Source organism: Enhydra lutris, unplaced genomic scaffold (genome assembly GCF_002288905.1).
Source record: "Enhydra lutris kenyoni isolate GAN:26980312 unplaced genomic scaffold, ASM228890v2 scaffoldscaffold66, whole genome shotgun sequence".
NCBI classification, from domain to species: Eukaryota; Metazoa; Chordata; class Mammalia; order Carnivora; family Mustelidae; genus Enhydra; species Enhydra lutris.
The window spans coordinates 3451836-3472668 of record NW_019154150.1 but is presented as its reverse complement, the minus strand read 5'-3'; the positions used below and the strand labels follow the sequence as shown (position 1 = coordinate 3472668).

The following is a 20833-nucleotide window of genomic DNA, read 5'->3' as shown; positions in this document are numbered from 1 at the left end:
TGGCTAAGGACAGGCCAACCAGGCTCCCTTGTGCCAGGCACAGGGTGGTTCCATTACAAAAAAAGTTCTAACTGGAAAAATTAAGTGGTAGAGGTGAAGGGGCTGGGGCAAAGGGGCACATTTTGTGCCCACAAGCATGAGGTGAGTGCTAGTCTGACCCAGTTACACCTTCCACTTGGCTGTCCTCAGGAGGAGGAAGGCAGTGGAGCCCACAGCTGCAACGAGCAAGCTCTTCCCAGCACCAACCTGGGATCTTTCTTGAGTGTCTCACAAAGGAACCATGGCTAGCCCTATGAGCATTGGTCTTCAGGGCCCTCCCCAGTGGTCATAGAATTGCATAGGCTCCCTGTGTAAGAGGAGATATCTTGCTGAAAGGGGAACTCCTCATTGCTCTGAATTAAGAGGCCCTCTTCTCCCTTCCTTGAACAGGCCAAGCTTGCTCTTCACATTTGCTTTGAACTGCCATCCCCCAGAGATTCTAGCACCTTCCAGATATTCAGCTCTCAGTTCTACAGCCGTTAACTCAGAAGACCTGTTCTGACCACCCTGTCTAAAGTCAACACTCATTCCCACCCCTCACCTGCACCCCGTCATCCCCACCCTGTCTAAAGCCACCACTCATTCCCAACTCTTCATGCCCTCCCTGCCACTTCTACCCCATTACCCACACCCCATCACCACCATTCACTTTCTTCTCATGTTCATCACCATCTGATGTTCCCTCTGAACTTACACCTTTATCCTGCATCATCAGTTTCCCTTCCCTAGTGTGTGGATGAGGACGGGACACTGTCTATTTTGTCCTCTGCCATGGGGTCCCCAGTCCTTTAGAATAAGCCTGGCACAGAAGAGGTGCCCAATCAAGCATGTGGAATGAATGACAAAGACTCCCTGCTCTCCGTGCTAACCGGCCAACTACAGCCTGGACATGAGTGTGCCTAGAGAGAGGTCCTGGCGGAGCGGCCCCAGCCCTCCTCCTAGGCATGCTGAGCTCGGGCAGTGCTCCCTGAGATGGGCTAGGGCTGTTGTCCCTGCCACCACCACAACCACCTACCAGGAGAGGCATCATGTTCATCAGTCTGATTTCCCTTTCACAGCTGATCATTAATACTGGCACTCCCAAACCCAGGGCCACCAGCAAGAGCTCTGCGGAACAGCCTTCCAAATGGGTGTCCCCAGAGCTCCATGTCCTCCATGGTGGGCTGCTGACTGGGAGGAAAATGGGGGAAAGCTAGGAAAGTTTGTCATGGTTTATAAAAAGATAATTAAAAAAAAAAAGGTAATTCGGGGGCGCCTGGGTGGCTCAGTGGGTTAAGCCTCTGCCTTCGACTCAGGTCATGATCCCAGAGTCCTGGGATCGAGTCCCGCATCAGGCTCTCTGCTCGGCAGGGGGCCTGCTTCCCTCTCTCTCTCTCTGTCTGCCTCTCTGCCTACTTGTGATCTCTCTGTCAAATAAATAAAATCTTTAAAAAAAAAAAAAAAGGTAATTCAAGAAAGAGGACTCGCTCGATCCTCACACCTAGGCTTTGGGGTTAACAGAAAATGGCACCTGAGGCTCAGAGACAGCAGCTGACTTGCCCAAGGTCACACAGCAGGAACCACATCAGAGGCTGGCTTTGAGGACAAGCCTCCACACTCCTGGTCCCCAGTTTTCTGCCCCCCAGCCTGACACAAACACAGACCACGGGGCCTCCGGGCCATGCCAGCGCTGACGGCAAGGAGACGAGGGGAGGCCTCCAGCCTACAGCCCAGGATGTGTCACCTTGATCTCCCCACGGGCGATGGCTTGGTTGAAGGCCACAGCGATGGCCACACGGCCTTTCTGGTCTGAGTACAGGATCCTCGCCTGGGACCCTACTACCTGCGGGGAAAAGGTAGAAAAGAGGCACTTCGGTGACCTAGTGATGTGCAGGCAGCGACTTGGGTGATAGGTCCACCAGCAGCCAGATAGTCCCCTCGAGGCAGGTTGTGGAGCACCCCAGGGTGTGTGATAGCTCTTCAGTCTGTGGGCCTGAGGCGGGCCCTCACGTCCAGCACCCCCATGCTACCACGCTGACCCTCTGCATGTCCACACACAGCCGGTGCCCCCAGATGCCCCTCTGTGATCAAGCACCTCATGGCTTAACCCCATGAGGGGTCTCTGAAACCCTGACCTGCCCATCTCTAGGGGTGTTACCTATTAGGAGTATACCCCGGTTTGAGTCCTCTTAATAAAAAGAATATGAACACCACCTAAGGCAATTTCAGATTGTGCCCAGCACAGCCGCAATTTCTCTGCACACTGTCACTCACTGGTGCGTTTGTGAGGAAGGTGCTGGGATCCTCATCCTCAGCTCCACTTTACAGATGAAAAAACTGGGGCACAGAGGCTGAGCCACCTGCCCACGACCACCTGAGCCGTAAGTGGCATGGCCAGGGGCCTGTGGACCGAAACACCGGGAGAAGCCCCTCTGGAGGGTGAGACAAGTCGCCCCCACGAAACGGAAGCGGCAGCAAGTGAAAATGAACAGTGGTTCTCAAGCAGGGGCAAAGCCTGGAGACACATTTGGGTGCAGTTGGCATGGGCATGGGAGGGGTGCTGCTAACCATCCTACAACATGACCCCCAGCCCCAACGGAGACTTATCCAGCCCCCAGGCACTCGCACTGATATTTGAGGCAGCTAGCGGTAGTTCTTGTTCACAGCAGCATTATTCACAACAGCTAAAATGTGGAAGCACGCCAGGTGTCCATTGATGGATGAATGCACAAGCAAAATAGATACACTCTGTGCAGACAATGGAATATTACTCAGCCTTGAAAAGGAAGGGAATTCTGACACACACTGCAGTGTGGATGAACCTTGAGCAAATCATGTTGAGTGAAAGAAGCCAGTCCCACAAGGACCAGTCCTGCACGATCCCACTCACATGAGGTCCCTAGAGCAGTCAAATACACAGAGACTGAAAGTAGGGTGGTGGCTGCCAGGGGCTGGTGGAGGGGAATGGGGGTTCATGTTGAATGGGGGTGGAGTTTCAGCTTGGGAAGATGAAGAAGTCTGGAAACAGATGGGGGTGATAGTTGCACGCAATGTAAGGTACACAAAGCCACTGAGTTGTACCTTAAAAATGGTTAAAATGGAAAACTTTATGGTAATGTATATATTGCCACAACTGAAAAAAAAAAAAATGATTTGGCCCAAACATCAGTTGTGCTGAGACTGGGAAACCCTGGATTCTCCAAAGAGGATGTCGGTGTTTCCCTCAGCTGCCTGGCCACTCGTCCTGGAATGGGGTGGAAGGTTCGGTAGTGGGTGCCGGAGGGAGCCGCAGCCCTGACCCTGAGCTGGAAAACAGCTCCGTCTGGGCCGCGGCACCAGCCAGCACAGTGAGCTGAGCCGCTTCTCCCTTGCATGTGGCTTGCTAACGGCCTTACTAGACTCCTGCCAGCTGCCTCAGAGCCCTGTGGGAAGGACTATACTAGAAATCAGCACTGCAGAGATTTTCAGATGTCTTGGATCCAGAAAAAGAAAATCAAAGAGGAATGGGCATAGGATTGCCAGCTTCATCAAGAGTATACCTTAAAAGAAACTCAATTAAAATGTTAAAAAAAAGGATGGCCTTCTGTGATCACCATCTTTCCCTAAGGCAAAGAGCAATGTGAAATAAGTATGGAGAACACAACCTCCAGAAAACTTCAACTCAAACACAGAAGAGACAGTCTTGCTTCTCTATCACCCTTGTAGCGGTATCCAGAGGGCCATTCCCCATGGCCCTGACCTCCCAACCTCCCCTCAGCCCCTTCCTGCTCTGTGGGAACCCTTCCCTCAAGGCCAGGTCCTTGTCTTCTCCAGGCCATCTCCAGACTGGCCCTGCACATTTCTGCTCCTGCTCCAACCTCCCCACAGCCCAGATTCTCAAGTCCAACAGTGGGGTGGTCGTCTCAGATTCTGAGCAGTCACAGAGACCACTGTTGACACGGGGGTTGTGGCTGAAACACGCATGCCAACCACTGGCCAAGGAGGAGTCTGGGTGGGTAGTGTTGGGCCCCAGGAGCCTAGGACGCAGGGACAGTGCTCAAGGGAGTCCCCCTCTGGCCCTAGGACCTTCAGGCCAGGAACACACTAGTCTGGACGTGTGTCCACCAGGCAGAGTCTGGCCATCGAGGTCTGTGGCCAAAGGCATGTGAGCCAGATGCTCGTGTTTCATTTGTCCCCAGTACACTAGGCCTGCTGCTGCCTCAGGGCCTGTGCTTCCGCTGGTCCTGTGCCTCCCTGACTATCACAGGGCAGCTCCCCCATCCCCCAAACTCCCAGCATTCAGACCCAAACTCACAACTCAGCTCCATACTTACTATGTTCTCCATACTTATTATATACTCCATACTCGCAGACACCTTTCTGACCAGTCTGTATAAAGCAGTCCCCACCCAGCATCACCTTGATCCGTGTTCACGTGCATGTAAGCAGACACAAGGCAGCGGCATGCCTCTCTGCTCAGCCATGGGCCCAGCCGTGCCTCGTGCACAGACTGTCCCAGAGGGCCTGCTCCAAGTATGCGCACCACCACAGCTCCGGTGTGCACACGGTCACTGGCATCTCAATGCACAGCTGAGAAGGAAAGCTCAGAGAGACTGAGCCACTCACCCCAGGTCACACAGAGGAAAAGCCAGGAGGCCTGACTCAAGAGAGCTACTTGTGGAGTAACTGGGTGAGCAATGCCCTAACTGACCCTGGTCACTGCCCCAGGGCCCCAGGGCACCATTCAAAAGGCACCAGGCTTCTTTGTTCGGAGGCCTGCTGGATGAGGCTGCTGCCACTGCCTCCTATGAGGCCGAGGACGCGGCCACCTAAGCAGTCTCACAGGGTATGTTGGCACCATCTTGGGGCTCATATATACCAGCCCCCCACCTCTGGGAGGGCAGTCCAGAGGCCCACCCCTGCTTCCCGCCAGGCCAAGCCCTCACCAGCCGGTGCTTGGCGGCCTCCCGGATCCAGCGGATGTTGTCCATATACTGCAGCTTCACAGCCGGGTTCACTGCAGGGAGAAAGCAGGGTGTCACAGGCCCCAGGGGCCCCCGTTCTGTGGGGCTCAGGCATGGGCCCTCCCTCTGGCAAGTGCTCAGCACAGCAGACATCTGTTCTGCAAGCATCATGGAGCCCAGACACAGGGTCAGGAAGCTCCCATCCTCAGTACCCCACTAGGCCATCTGAATTCTGGAATTAGTAATGCCAACAGTCACATGGATTAACACACAGACGTGTGCGACCCCCTGCCTAATACATTCATTTCCTCAGCAAACATTTATTGAGTCCACAGTGTAGTCCAGGTGCTGTGCCAGGCACTGGGAACAGAGACTGCTGCATGCCAGGGAGGAAATTAAAGTGTGGTGAGGTATTCACTGCAGTGGGTGGGGGGGTGTCAGGGGGACCAAAGGCGTCTTTGCAGGGGTAATGGTCAAGCTACCTCCTAAATGCTAAGAAGGAACTAGCTACACAAAGATCTGAGGAAACAGTGCTCTAGGCAGAGGGAACAGCAAATGCAAAGGCCCTAAGGTAGAACAAAGCTCGGCCTATCTCAGTAAGACAGGCCAGTAGGGTAAAGTGTGGAGGGCGAGCTGGAGTCAGAGGGTAGCTGTGTTCCTCGGGACTTTTTTTAAAAAACTCACACTTTTAAAATTTTTTATTAAAAATGAAGGCGATGCTCACAAGTCATCACTGCCAAATTACTTCACTACCTTTTACCAGGTTCTGTGCTCTTGAGGTTACATGTCTGGGGGAGAGCTGGCTGCCGTTCCGTGTGCAGCCTCGCTGGAAACCAGAGTATTTACACCGCGGCGGCCAGGAGGTGCACCAGCTCAGGGCTTCCTCCGGGAGAGCGTTTTGGTGAACACCCACCAGCCAGCCTGCTCCCCGAGCACCTGAAGGCGTCCGGCCGGATATCTAACAGCGTACTGCTGCTTCCCTCCCCCTTCCCGGGAGGCCTTCCAGGCACTCCTCTTCCTCCTCCCCAGCGACGCCTCCTCCCCGACCCTCCCCGCACAGCCCCGGCCCCGCCCGGCTCCTCCCACACAGGTGCACGCCCACCCTGCATCCGGGTAACCTGGGCCTGCCCCAATACTCTGAGCCTGGAACGGTCCCGGGGAACGGAAAAGGAGACGCGGAGGCTGAAGGACCCACACGACAACTGGCGAGAAGGTGCCCGGGACCTTCAGAAAGGCTGCGGAGAAGTGGGGTTAGGAGCTAGGACGGCTGAGGAAGTTTCCTAAAATTCTTGTCTCCTCCTCTCCACGTGATAAGCGACACGTCAAATCCACTACACATAAAGGGACTGAGGTTAAACCAGGGGCGGGGGCCGGTCGTCCGTGAAGGGTCAACCACTACCATCCGCGCGGGAAGGCAGGGCCGCGCCGTGTATCGGAGAAGCCGCGGGCAGGCGCAGGAGCTCCGACGCGGGGAAAGCAGAGCGGGCACAGCAGAAAGGTGCGAGAACCAGGAGCACCGTGCACAGGCCCGACCCCGAGGCCCCCTGCGCTCGCGCCTGCGGGGCGGGGGCGGCAGGCTGGGGGTGAGCGGAGAAGGGGGCCGCGTCAAGGGGGTGGGCTGCCCTGGAGCCGCTGCTGGGCCACCTGCCTGTCAGCGTCGCCCGTCCTACAGCCTCACCTCCATCAGCGATGGCCTTCTCCAGCACGCACGTGGCCAGCTCATCTGTGACTGCCAGGTCCTGGGGGTCCCCTGACGTGCACACCCAGCGGAAAGGCCCAAATCCCAGGGAGAATATGTCCCTGCAAAGACAAAATGCCTCCTAGCCTCGGGACTCCCTAGCCAGGCTGCCCCCACTGATGGGGGCGGGGCCGCCGTGAACCAGGAGGCATGGCCTGCAGGTGCTCCAGAACTGAGAGGGGGTGAAGGTTGTATGCAGTATGCCCAGCCAGCATATGGGGGATGTGTCGGGGCGTGGATGTGGGCACACATAGTGAAGTTATCCAGTGTCCAGAATTGTTGCTGGAAGCCCCTGAGCCACTAACTGGAGAGCAAGTTTAGAAGCCTCCAGGTCCCCTCTCCCCCTCAGCCGCCCCCCGCCCCCCGCGCCGCCCCGCCCCGTCAGCCTCTCTCCCCTGTTCCCTCCTCCCTCTCACCTCCCTTCCCCAGTTCCCTTCAGTCTCCCTTCCCTCCTCCCTCTCAGCCTCTCTCCTCCCCTCGATCCCCTCTCCCCTCAGCCCCCCGGATGTGGGAAACAAAGGCAGAAGGAAAATGGTTTAATTTCCTCACCGCCTACAGCCCATTGATAAGTCCTTGAAACAGGCAGAGTTACATTCTTCCAGGGACTGAACTGCCTCCATGTTAATACTTGACTAAGGGCAAAAGACAATCCTAGCCCAACTACTCATCCCCCAAGGATCCTGTAAGTCTACTTTAACATATACAAATTCCTTTGGAAATTTCCTTTATCTCTATCCCCTAAGATACATGTTGGCAATCACCCCCCAGGCATATGGCCCACCGATATACATCTGAAGGGTCTCACGACTAAGGTTTTATTAGACAGTAATAAATTATCTTTTCCCAACAACAGTTAGCCTCCTCAAGGTCCTGGAAACCTTGCTTCCAGAATTCCTTAGAGGCTTTTGCTATCCCCTAACCCCCACCCAACTTGAAAGTAAATAATGTGCCACTCTTCATGACACCAATGCAGCTCTTTCTGCCCATGGGTCCTGTCCCCATGCTTTAAGAAAACCACCTTTTTGCACCAAAGATGTCCCTAGGAATATTTCTTGGCTATTGGCTTCCAACCCTAACATCTTTCCTACATCATGCCCCCCTTCCCATCAGCCCCTCTGCCCTCAGTGTTACCCCTCTCCCCTCAGTGTTTCCCCTCCCTCTGGTTCTCTGTCCCTCCTCTTAGATCTGCATCATTTCTTGCTGCAGGAGCAGGGAGCTGGGATACAAACAGGCAGAAATTCCTTTATAGTGTTGTTACAAAGACAACCTGAAAATCAATGAGCTAAATCGAAGTAGTTGGGAGCAACATTAAATGGGGACCTTGACCAGGTTTGCCTTAGGCGAACTGACCTTCCTAGGTGGGCTCTAGGCCCCTGGCCTTACCTGTCCCCTGAGCCCACCTTCCTCTCTGGACAGCCCCCTGCTGTATGTAGCTTGGCAGTGTGGCCCCCTGAGCCTCTGCTTCCTCACCCACAGTGAACCTGAGAAGGAGACCATCGCCTTTCTTCCCTCCCTCCCTCTCTGGTCCCATCTTGTGTGCAAATGGGCTGGTGAACCTTCCAGAAGCATCCTGAGGCCTCCCATCCCCTGTCCCTGAGTTGCTGGGTTTGACCCTGAGGCCTCCCCACTCAGCCAGATCTCCCTCGGGTTATCTCCTGTTTCTCCCTACCTGAGGACTTTCCCAACCTGAGTGTCTAGGACCCAGAGGCTGGAAGTGACCCCATCACTTACCCCATGATGTGCTGGACATACGAGGGGTAGCGGAATTCCGTCTTGCTGGCACCTTTCTTCTCCACGTCAGCTCCTGTGGGCAGAGTCAGCCGAACAGAATCAGCGGGAGGGTCTGAGGGCTGGGCCACACCGCCCCGAGGCGAGGACTCCTGCAGTGTTGCTCTCCTGCCCTTGCTGTGGGGGCTGGGCGGGGGCATGTCCACATTGCCCTCACGTGCCAGGTCCTTCGGTGCCCCCAAAGGCCCACCAGAACTTTCAAACTCCAGGAGGGGACCTGGTGCAGGGACAGGGCTGGGAGGGCCACCTTCCTCTGTGTAGTTTTGTATCATCTGAACTTTACCTTCCAGCATGAGCCACCTGTACTACAGAAGAGTTTCCCACAGACATTAGGGAGGGCACATGATGGGACGAGCACGAGGTATTTATTATATAAGACTGATGAATCACTCACCTCTACCTCTGACACTAATAATACACTGTATGTTAATAAATTGAATTTACATTTTTAAAAAATAATTTCCTTCTCAGAAAAGTTAAGCTATATTTTCCCCCCACTGGAGCTTATATCCAAGCATCCTACCAACTCTTTGTGGCACCAGATGTTCTTAAGACAAATGGAAAAATTGAGGCCCAGAGGCCAAGGACCTGGTGGGACCAGCTCCCAGAAGGCCCCGGGCAAGGGCACAGGGAAAGCTGCATGCCGTGCCCCTCTTCCCCCGGGCACTTGCCAGGTCCATTCCTGGCCGGTGAGAAGGGAGAGTGCCCAGTGCCAGGGTCTTGGCCCCTCCCAGCCTGCGGAGACTGGGGGCCCCCTCACCTCGCCTTCATTGTGTCTCACCTGCTCTTTGGGCCTCCAAGAGGAAGGCATTGCCATAGTCCCAAAAGAAGAAGTTCTCCTTGGCCAGTCTGTTGATGGCTGAGACTTGCCTCCTCAGGCTGCAAGAGCCCAGTGGTTCACAGTCAGCCCTGTCCCCCACCCCCCCGAGAAGTCGCAAGAGCAGACTCTCTGTTCCTCACCCCTGTCACCCCTCCACCGCACCCCACAGGGCTCAGCCAGCTTTGCTGTTTCCTTCCCATCAGAGAAAGGAGGAAACAGATTCAGAGAGGTTAAAGTTCTTGCCTAAGGCCACACAGTTGGCCCCTGGAGAACCAGGCAGAGGCCAAAGTCAACCAGTCCAAAAGCTCCTGCCAGCTGTGTGCACCCCTCTCCCCACACCACACACACCCGGAGTAGCCCTGGGACCTCATCACCTTTCCTGGACCAGGCCCTTGAATGCAGCAGGGTCAGAGGCCATGAGGCTCTGGGCCTCCGCGAAGCCCAGCTGCACAGGGTAGTAACCACCATTGAATGGGTTGTGGCAGGAAGTCTGGTCTGATCCCAGGTCCACCAAGAGCTCCCCTGTTGTGTCCAATTCGTGGACCAGGCGCTCCCTGGGGAAAACAAGGGGCGATCAATGTGGGAGGCATCTGCCCAGGGCAGGGGTAAGCATGCCCTGGGGCCTGAGTTCACAGGCCTGCTGGGAGGAGATTGCCCTCCTCTCTCAAAGGTACATCTGCAGGAAGTCTGCTATGAGCTCAGGCAGGATCTGGGCCTTGAAAACTGGGAGCAGAGCTTAAGCTGAGTACATTTTAGAAGCTTTGTGTCCGGGGAGCACATGGCCACCATCAGTACCCTGTCTGGAGGGGGAGGTTCACCCAGGGTCCCCCAGGCTGCCAACTCCCATCCCCCACTCACCAAAGATCCACCACATTGCCATGGTAACCAAGACTGAGCACCTCCTTCCTTTTCCTTGCTTCCCTAGAAGGGCACAAGAGCAGAGCAGATGGCCTATCACACCTGCCCGCAGATGTCCACCACCACCAACACCAAGCTGGCGAGAACGCCGAAGAGCCTGGAAGTCACAGAAAGCACGGTGTGTGTCAGCATCCAGCCCGAGGTGCAGCGACCTCTGAGGCGTGTCTTCTGAGGACCCGGAACTGTAACAGCAGACTTGAATGCTCCAGACGAGAGAACGGAGATGACAACAGCGACAAGCCTTCTCCAGGGGATTCACAGAATCAGGGCTGTTGCTGTTAGCGCTCTGTTGGGGATCATTCTAGAACTCATGCAAGGTGATCCTAAAATTGCAGACATCACTAAAGGGGATTCCAGGGGCGCCTGGGTGACTCAGTCTGTTAAGTGTCTGACTCTGGATTTTGGCTCAGGTCATGATCTCAGGAACATGAGACTGAGCCCCACAGAGGGGCCCTGCCTCGGGTTCCATGCTCAGTGGGGAGTCTGCTTGAGATTCCTTCCCTCTGCCCATCCCCACCGTGCTTGCATGTGTTCACACTCTCTCTCTGTCCCTAAAATAAATAAATTGTAAAAAAAAAAAAAAAAAAAAAAAAAAAGACAGGTGTCTGGGTGGCTCAGTTGACTGAGCGTCTGCCTTCAGCTCGGTTTGAGATCTCAGGGTCTTGGGATCGAGCCCCACTTTGGGCTCCGTGCTCAGCGGGGAGTCTACTTCTCCCTCTCCCCTTCCTCATCCCTCATGCTCACTCTCTCTCTCTATCTCAAATAAATAAATAAAATCTTTAAAAAAAAATTACTCCAAACATTATTGGGAGAAATAAAAGGACAAAAAAAAGGGCAGCATATTTAATAGACAGAAAAACACAGATTTAATACATGAAGCCCCACAGGTAGGAGAGGTGTCAGAAAACAACAGTACGTGGGGAGCTTGGGCACCCACTCAAAGGTGCAGGTTGACTACACACTGCGCTTGGCAGAGAGATGTCAGTGGAACCAACATGCTCCTCGCTCCCAAGTGGAAGAAAACAAAGCGGGAAAAGGCATATGGTCCCAGAGCAGTGAGGAGCACAGAAGCAGTGACCAGTGGAGAAGGAAGACGGGATTGATCTCAGCAGCAGGACCAGCATGGGGACAAGGTCCCCACTCCCAGAGGTTCAATCCACTCCCAACTGTGTCTTCCGCAGCTCAGGGAGCAGAAGTATAACCCCACGGGCTGCTTGTGGCACCCTGTTACACAGCTCTAACCTGATTCTTTCGGGGTGTGTGTGTGTGTGTGTGTGTGTGTACGAGTGCAAGCACATGTGTACAAGTGTGTGAGTATGTTCAGGACGCTCAACAGCATTAATAGGGATAGGAGTCATATCAGGCCAGACCCATCCATGTCCCACTAGAAGTCTGGAATTTCTCCTATATTCCTATATGCAATGGAAACTCACCTGAGAGTTTTACACAGGGGTACAATGGGGTCAAAGTAGGATTTTTAAAAGATCCTGGTAATGGGAGTATCTCCCAGTTCAGCATGTGCTTGTACATTTTCCTATAAGCCCCTTTTGAAGAGCCCTGAGCAAATCTAATTGCAGCAGGGCTAGAGAACCGCTGGGCGGTGTGTCCTCCCCAAACAGAGCTCAGTTCTGCAAAGTAAATCAGTTGAGAGGATGCTTCAAAACACCGGCCCCCAGGGGCACCTGGGTGGCACAGTAGCTGAAATGTCCGATTCTCCATTTTGGCTGGGGTCATGATCTCAGTGTCATGAGACCAGCCCTACCAGCTCCATGCTCAGCAGGAAGTCTGCTTGGGATTCACTCTCCTGCCCTAGTGTTCTCTCTCTCTCTCTCAAACAAACAAAATGACCTTGGATGAGCCGCCCCCAGGGCAGTCCTCCCCCATTCCCACTGAAATACCTTAGAAGACATCACACCAGAGGGAAATGTTGCCAAGCCCCTGTCCTCCACCCAGAGAACCAGAGCATGAGTGAGGAGGAAGACCCGCTTACACCCAACCTGGAGTCGTGCTGAGGAACGGTTCCATCTTTCAAAGGCTTATTTTCCTCCAGCAGATTAGATGAGCACCTGCTATGTGCCAGGCTCTCGGCTGGGCACTGAGGCCACAGCGAGAAATACAAGGCACAGTCTTTGCAAAACGGTGGCTCAACCTCAAGAAACTCATTTAGCAATGAGTGTCTGACCACCAGGTACTGGAATTCCAGGGCTTCCTGCACCCTGGCCCTAGTGAGATATTCTGATGGAGTTAGAAGGGGAGCCTGGCTGGCTCGATCAGCAGAGCCTGCAGCTCTTGATCTTGGGGTCGTGATTCAAACTGCACAGTGGGTCCTGTGATGTTAGTACCATCCCACCTCTGTGGGGTCCCTTGGTGAGGCACCACCTGTGGCCGAGTGTAAGGCATTTAACAGGCCCATGTAAAGCAGCCCAGCTTCCAGGCCCCTTCTTGGGGTCTCCCCACTTTTCCACACTCATGTGTCAGGCACTGTACCTGAGTCTTTCAATGCAGTGGTCCAAGCTGCTGGTCACTTCCATCAGCCATCCTTGCTCGTGGCGTTTCATGAGGGCGGCTTTATCCACCTGGGACCATGAGATGCAGGGTCCCCAGTTACAGGGCATGTCAGCCTCCACTGAGAAGATGCCATCCCCCATGCAGGTCCCCCAATTTTGTAACACAGCATCAGGGCAGATGCTGTGAGCTGCTTTCCAATGTGTGTTCCCCCTCCTGCTCTCCTTATCAACAGAATCCAGATTTTCAAGAGGACACTACGTTCAGCCCCAGTCCAAGTGAACCATGACTACTCTGTCCACTGTCTCCAGCCTCCCTTTTAGGTAAAAACTTCCATTTGATACAATACTGATCAATGACGTATAAGAAGGAGTTTCTCAAATATTATTTTCCTGCTAAAATAGAGTCAGTAATAGGTGGCACTTCCTTTCTCCCTCCTTCCTGTCTTAAATGGAGATGAGATGGCTGGGGCTGGGACAGCCATTTTGTATTCACGAGGGAAACCCAAGACAATCTAGAGATGTTGGCTGGACATCACTGAGCTGCTGGATCAATGCCAGCACTGGTGGCTGTGTGAGAAAAACAAAACCTTATTTGTGGAAGCTGCTATAGTTTGATTTTCTGTTACCTGAAGCCAGGTGGGCTCCTAAGAAGTACAAGAATGTATGACACAGGCTTAGTATCAACTAAGTGTAAGTCACAAAGGTGTGTATCACCAAGGCTTCTCTCTCTCTCTCTTAGGATTCCTTATTTACTCTTTGGGAATCTTATTACAAATACTGAGTGTTTTCTCTGTGGCAAACACGTTTTGAAGATACAGGGGAAAGGAGATGAGGATGAGGGTTGAGGATGAGGCAAGGGGAAGTCAAGGCTTTTTAAAAACGTAGGCTGTTTTCCTGCAGATTCTAGGGGATGAGCTCTGTGTGAGCTAACGTTAGCTGCTGTAACTTATTTTCTGTGTAGGAGCCGAAGGCAGGCCCCCCAAAATGTGTCACTCTGGCATATTGATTATTTTAAATACAAGTCACTTAAGAGACGCCTGTACAAGGACACTCAGGCCTTCTTCTGTCCCCCGAAAGCAGGAAATACATCTCCCATGAGAAGGTACGCCCTACCCCAACCAGGTTTGTCTTAAAGCTCCTCGCCTCCTCTCCCTGGCCCCCTTCCTCTCCTTGGCACTCCCAAAGAAAGCCGTGAAAGCCACTGAGCAAACGCCACCAACACTTCTCCTGAAGTCTGCACCCCCTACCCAACTGCGACCTGTCTGAGCTGGAGAGGTCTATGTTCATTTACCCACATTTATTATCCACCGGCCGTGTTCCGGGATTTGGTGGGATAAGGGAAGTGCCCACAGAAGGCTAGTTTTGTGGGAGAGCATCAGCAGACGTTGACTGTGGAAGGTGATGGGCACTTAGCAGGCAGCAGGCATAAACTGCCGTGGGAAAGCCCACCCCACCCCCACCCCCACCCCGTCCCAGGGAATTCTGGGTGGCGGAGAGAGAAGAGACAGCTGGGAGTGTGAGTGTGAGTGTCTCTAGACTGAGGGAGGAAGCAGGTGGGCAGAGAGCAGGATTTCTCCTATGTTCCTAGACATACCCCCACCGCTGGGCTCACCTCTGCTATCACACCGATGCACCCCACGATGACTGCGGCTTTGGCTTGCGCACCACTCATTCCGCCCAGCCCAGAGGTGACAAAGACCTTCCCCATGAGGTCCTTGACACCCAGGTACCGTCGGCCAGCATTCAACACGGTTAGCTGCCGGGAGAAGAGGCAGGCACTCACTGTCTCCTCCAGCACATCAGCCTCCCACCCTTGCAGCCAGGCATGGCCCTGTTTCTCACCACTGTGCCGTGGACAATTCCCTGGGGTCCGATGTAGCAGTAACTGCCTGCTGTCATCTGGCCGTACCTGCCCACAGAGAAAGCAAGCCTAGGGGTGAGCCCAGAGCCAGGCACAGCTTCCACATGCGTTACATGGTTTAAAATTCCTTTTTAATTCCCCACAAATGCATTAATGTATTTTCCTTTAAAAAAAGGAAACAGAGATAAAGCTATAGTCCCCTCAATTCTGGTCCCCTCTGGCCTCCTGGATCTTTCCTAAACAGATTTTTGTTTTATTCAAAACTGTACTGTAATTGGTAAAATCACTTTGGGGACTACGGGGCCATATTGATGGAGGATGAGCGAGACCCAGCACCTCCACTGTGCAGGCTCACGCCCACGTAAAGACAAGCACACCACTGTTCACAGCAACTGTATTTGCAGTGGCCAACCCCATGAAACAGCTGGAATGTCCGTCACAGAGGACAGAGAAGCGACAGCAGCCTATGAACACAATGAAATGCTACGTGGCAAAGAAAACGACCCGCGTCCTCCTGTGTGTCAAGTGGCTCTGTGAAGAAGTACATTCTGCGGGATTCCATTCCGTGACCTTCAATGACCTTCCACTGGGGAGTCTACCTGCGGGAGGGCTGGCACTGAGCTGCAGGAGGCAGAGGATGTGTCTTCAGAGAGGGGCTGGCACAGCTCCAGCGTGTATCCGAACTCACCTGGCCACAAACGTCAGGTGTGTGTGTTGTGCCTCAGTGAGGCAGACTGCCCTGAAGTGCACTCAGAGCACCGTTTGCTGTGCAGTTACTGTCGTTAGTATGGGTGTTATTTATATAAATGGTCTCACTGAGTAGGTAGCGGTACTGTTTCCGCAGGGGGCACAACAGCGGTGGGGGCCTTCCCACAACGGTCCACACAGATCCTGCCCACTCCTATTCATGGCTCCACAGTATGCAATATCAGAAGCCACAGAATGTTCGACCCTCCGACCTAACTCTGCAAACAACGCACCCCGCAGTGGCAGTGAGATGCCTCCTATCCTTCTCCCTGGGCCCAGGGAAGGAAGCAGGAAGAAGTAGTGCTAGGTCGTCAGGTGCAAACATTTTAAATATGAACAGATACTCTCAAGTGCCAAAGTGACTGTCACCAGCAATGCATGTGCATGCCTGTGTCCATCACTTGATAATCATCAAACTCTTGAATTTTCTGGCAATGCAACAGGGGGAGGACAGCACTTTTCTGTTACCTGGACCTTCCTCCTCCCTGAGGACCACTGACGAAAGGAGATCCTCCAGGGCTTATGGACGCTTGCTTTACTCCTTCTTCAATTTCAAATCCCTATCTCGTTTCTATCGGGTTCCTGCCCCCAGCGACTCTCTCCAGCCCCTCCTCTCTGCTGAACCAACAGTGGATCCTGATTCCTGCAGATCTGTGTCTGATGCTGCGTCTATCCCATAATTTGGATAAGGCGCCGGACCACGTGGGACCTCTGCATCTTCTTCTCAAAAAGAGGGAGGCATTATCCTTGCCTTGGAAGGTTGTCTATTAAACAACATAAAAAACAGTGCTAAGATGGTAAATACCTTCCCAGGGAGAAGGGTGAAACCATCACATGGCCCACAAGGCTGCATGGGCCCCTAATGTCTGCCAGAAGGAGGGATCCCTAGTGGGCTCACAAACATCAAGCAGAGTGCTCAGGGGGGCTCCCTTTGCACTACGCGGAAAACGGTGTCCCTTCTATCTTTCATGAAATCTGACGAGACTCTTTGAGGCAGGAGCTATTAAATTCCCTCTTTCGAGACAGGATCCAAGTTCCAAGGTTACACGGGGATATGCACCAGAGCTGGAAAATGATTTTAAATCCTTCTGATTTGGTCCTTTGTGCTCAAGTTATCCACTGCGTGTTGCTCCCAAAATAGCTCTTGGAAGTAAGACTGTCCACTGTTCCAAATCCACTGCACTTGGAACTTTGACCCCAGCTGCTGAGATGTAGTCCTCCTGGCCACCCCCAGCCTTGCTGGATGGACCTCGACCTACCCACAATCTGAGACTGCCTGTTTTTCCTCCCTGGGACTCGTTGCTATCTGTAGCATTGTGTTTGTCTGACTGTTAGCAAGGAGGCTTTGCTTTAGTTAGAGGCTCTCAGATCCCCGATACAAGTAAACCTCTTCCCACCCCTGTGGGCATTTTGCATCCATTTAGTCAGTTGCCCATGGCACCTGGGTCAACCCTCAGGTGTGGCAGACGGGTCTGACTCTGCAGTTCCACTCTCTTGAAACTTCCGTCCTCAACCTACAAACCAGAAGCACACCCGCTTGTCCAACATCACACTGAGGAGGCACCGGACCCAAGAGGCAGACCCTGGATGGAACCTCTGACCCCGCAGGCACAGAAGAGGCTGTCGGGCCTCAGAGGAAATAATAGTAACAGTAACTACTTATGACCAACCAGAAAAAGAACTGAGTTTCTGAACCTCAGTTTCTTCCTCCACAAAATGGGCTGAGAAGGGCACCTAGTGCTGAGGCTTGGGTAGAGGACCGAATGTGAAGATATCTACAAATCTTGGTGACTATTACGATGATTATATTATTAAGTATCAGCCCGAGGCCTGGGTAATTGGCTCTCAATACGACAGACCTGATCAAACTTGGTCACTGGTGAGACCCCTCAATCCCCCGAACTCAGGACTGACTCCTGAACTCAGGAAATGCCTAGAGGCCCCTGCCTGTCAATTTCCTCTTCTAGAAACTAAGGAAGGAACTGCTGGAATGGGAGAAGAAACATTTGAGAACAACCCCCTGTCCCTGACAGTTACCTCAGCCTCATTACAACATTAAAATCCCGCCCTGAATATTCATCCCAAGCCCTGCTAAAAGGGACCTGCTTGCTCCTGCTGGGAGAGTGCCTTTGGACGTTATTCCCTGTGATGTTCTCATCTGTATGAATAAAGTGGACTTGCGAGGCAACACTGCTTGGTGTGGTCTCTGTCCATAGCTCACCGAAGAGGGGAACCACTTGGTTGGTCCCGGTAATGGCTTCACATGGTTAGTCTAGAGCAACACTTCCAGATATCCACAAAAATATGCAGATGAGGACATTCACTGTAGCATTCTTTATAAGCCCAAAGAACTGGAAACAACCCAAATCAGGGGGAAAGGGGGCCAAATAAATCATGCTACAGTTGAACAATGCAGGTAAAATAAGGATCACTTAGACTCACAGTCCCTGAAAGAAAGCAATATTGTCAAAGGTAGAAGGGCTAGTGCAGAGGGCCTGTAATGGTCTACCTACATCTGTAACCACCTGTGTAAGAAGTGTTTGGAAAGACACAGACTTGACTCCCCTGAAATGGGGAATATAGGATGGGAGAGGGATTTCCCTTCCACTGTAGCTCTTTTTATAATGTTTGAAGGGAAAGTCTGCAATTCAGAGCCTGCGTTAATTTTATGACAAATGAAATGGTTGTACTTTGTATCTTGGGGTTAGGGTTGCAATGTGCACACCTTTGTCAGTCTTATCAAATGGTGCACTAGGTTGTGTGCATTTCATGTAAATTTCACTTTAAAAGAAAAAAAAACTGTAAACAAATATTGAATTCCAGGCCATCATATCAGCAGCTTACTTTCAGGTGCATCAAAAACCAAGCTGGTCAGATGGATGGAAAGAAGGACGATGGATAGAGAGACAGGGGATACAGACTTCAGTAGTGTGTTAAACACAGAATCTCAGTGTTCACTGTTAATTCTTTCAATGTTTTGTCTATTTGAAATTGTTCATAACATAACAACAGGATCCAAATTGTTCCCTTGTTCACAAATGTATGAAAATCGTAGTATGCATATCCACAAACACTCCTAGGGAATATGTCAACATGAAATCGTGATTTCGTACTGCCATTGTGACTGTTTTTCAAATTGTTTTTAATATTGCTATATAGTTTTATAATAAAGCATGGCTGAAAAAATAATAAAGCATGGTTGAGGTGGAAACACCTTAATAGAAACTGAAACAGTGAGATGGGGCTTACATTGTGACTCCCATGGCAAAGAGCTTCTCATACTCTGTCCTGGAGGAGTAGTTGGGAATGACCTAGAAAAGAGGGATGGGAGCCAAGGGCTGGGGGCAGCACAGAGGAAACAATGGGGAGGCAGGTGTTGGGGGTACCTGGTTCTCCCGCTGCCCCAAGGCATGACCATGCCCAGCTGCCCCAGGACCCACCATCCCATTAGTGATGACCAGCCTGGGGGCCCAGGGAGTGCTGGGAAAGAGGCCCAGTGGGTGTCCACTATACATGACCAGGGTCTGCTCCTCCGTCATCTGCGACAAGTAGGACATCGTCAGCCAGAACTGCAGGGGAGAAGAAAGCATGGAGGGATGTGTCAGGTGAGGGGCACACTGCCTCCCAAGTTACCACCCAGGCCCAGAGAGCTCACACAGCCCCAGGAGTCCTGCCAGTGCCCCATCCCCCAGGCCTTCATTACTCTCCAATGGTTCCAGGTGCCTCCAGTAATGCCTGGAACCTTCAGTACGCTGAGAATCTCCAGTGTTGGCATCTCAGGCATCAGGGAGGCAGAGACCTGAGTCCTGAGTCCTGAGCCCTGGGTTGTAAGCTCCTACCAGGCCAGAAGACACGGTGGGAGGAAAGCCATACAGTCCAGCGTACCTGAGCCCAGTTGCTGAACACCTGCCCATTTCCTCCATAGGTCACGAGCTCCTGCGGAAACTGGAGAAGACATGGTGTCATCTGAGATGGGGGGCTGGGAGGGCCCCCACCTCTAGGCTGTGCTCAACAGGGCAAGGTGGCTGATGGCCCTTGAAGAAGGAGTGTTAAGGACAGGGGGAGAAGGCAGAAAGGGCAAGGCCCAAGGACAGCAACCTCTGCGGGAACGTTGGCCCACCTGTGACTGGATACGATCTCAGTGTGAGGAGAGGGTCAGACCTGGATCTGGGATCCCTCCGGGAACTCAGCCCAGGGTCAATGTCAAGGGTCCATCTGTGACCAGGTTCTGAGGACAGGGCCAGGATTGAGGAAGCTCTCGCCTCAAGTGGAATATTTAAATTCTAGGACCATCTTGCCCTCCAGTTTAATACCTGGACACTCACCCCTGCAAAGGCTATCCTTTCTCAAATATGGGTGTCTGAGGTACAGACTGGCCCCCAAGGATGTCTGTGCCAGACACACCTGACCAGACTTGGCCACCCATGTGTGGCTATCGCACACTTGAACCGTAGCTCATCTGACATGCTCTGAATGTAAAATACACCCAACTTCAAAGACTTAGTAGGAAAAAGGTTGTAAAACATTTCAGTAATGTGTATGCTACAGGTTAAAATGATAGTATTTCTAATACATTGGGATAAACAAAATACAATAGTAAATCTTTTTTTTTTTTTTACTTTTTTTTACTTTTTCATGTGGCTTTTAGAGAATTTGAAATGACACGTGGGTCTATTATGCCGATACTGATGCCCTGATGTTGGTGCTGCGTGGCAGTTACAGAAGTTACAGGCCCTGGGAGAAGCTGGGAGCAGGTTCTGTGGTCTCCTCTGCATTGTCTTTACAACCTCCTATGAATCTATCCTTATTTCTAAATAAAAAGCTTAAAAGCATTATATATATGTCTTGAATTCCATTTCTGTCGGGCAGTGCTCCTCCCGACAGAAATGGAACTTTTCCCCCAGTTGTTACCCTCAGTTGTTACCTGGGCCACAGCAGGGTCCAGGTTGTTCATGACCATGTGCATGATGGCCGCCGCAGCTCTCGTCCGACAGGGGTACTGCTCGATGGGGTAGGCCCTGCAAGGGGAGTCCAGCCACCAGGTGTGATGATGGGAGGGCCCGGGCTGCCTGCCTGCTAAAGCTCAGGCCCACACGGGCCACAGCCCAGCACCTGGCCACGCAGGTGTGGGCAGCAAGGCGGCATCCTGCAGAAGTCGCCCGGGACTTGCCCGCAGAAGGCAGTTCCAAACCACCCAGGCCAGCCCACTCTGGTGCTCACTTTATGCTTTGCACACCTGCCCTTCCAAGCACAGGGAGTTAGGCCCCTGCCCACCTGGACCTCCCTTCCTCCCCCCTTGGTGAGGTCCAAGTAGCAGAAAATGGACTTCGAGCAAAGCTGGTGTCTGCTTTCCAGAAGCCTCTAATCCAGGTGGACTTTATGTGTCCCAGCTTTCCTTCATGCCACCAGTGCTCCTGGGCATCAATTCCAGAGCGGATGCCAGGCTGACAGGCCCTGACAGGAATGAGGGGACGTGGTTCCTACTTTATGGGC

The 20833-nt window shown here is 52.7% G+C and overlaps 1 protein-coding gene across 1 annotated transcript in view; it reads right to left on the bottom strand.

Annotated features, from left to right (window-relative positions):
- The window catches only part of LOC111159115 (urocanate hydratase 1), a 40054-nt gene that overhangs the window by 10935 nt on the left and 8286 nt on the right, over positions 1 to 20833 (bottom strand). Inside the window, 14 exon segments of the mRNA XM_022521523.1 lie at positions 1763 to 1861; positions 4944 to 5014; positions 6640 to 6761; positions 8431 to 8503; positions 9269 to 9366; positions 9682 to 9861; positions 10166 to 10228; positions 12713 to 12801; positions 14345 to 14488; positions 14575 to 14641; positions 18590 to 18651; positions 18781 to 18909; positions 19226 to 19285; positions 20265 to 20358. Of these exon segments, the coding sequence (XP_022377231.1) occupies positions 1763 to 1861; positions 4944 to 5014; positions 6640 to 6761; positions 8431 to 8503; positions 9269 to 9366; positions 9682 to 9861; positions 10166 to 10228; positions 12713 to 12801; positions 14345 to 14488; positions 14575 to 14641; positions 18590 to 18651; positions 18781 to 18909; positions 19226 to 19285; positions 20265 to 20358 (1351 nt within the window).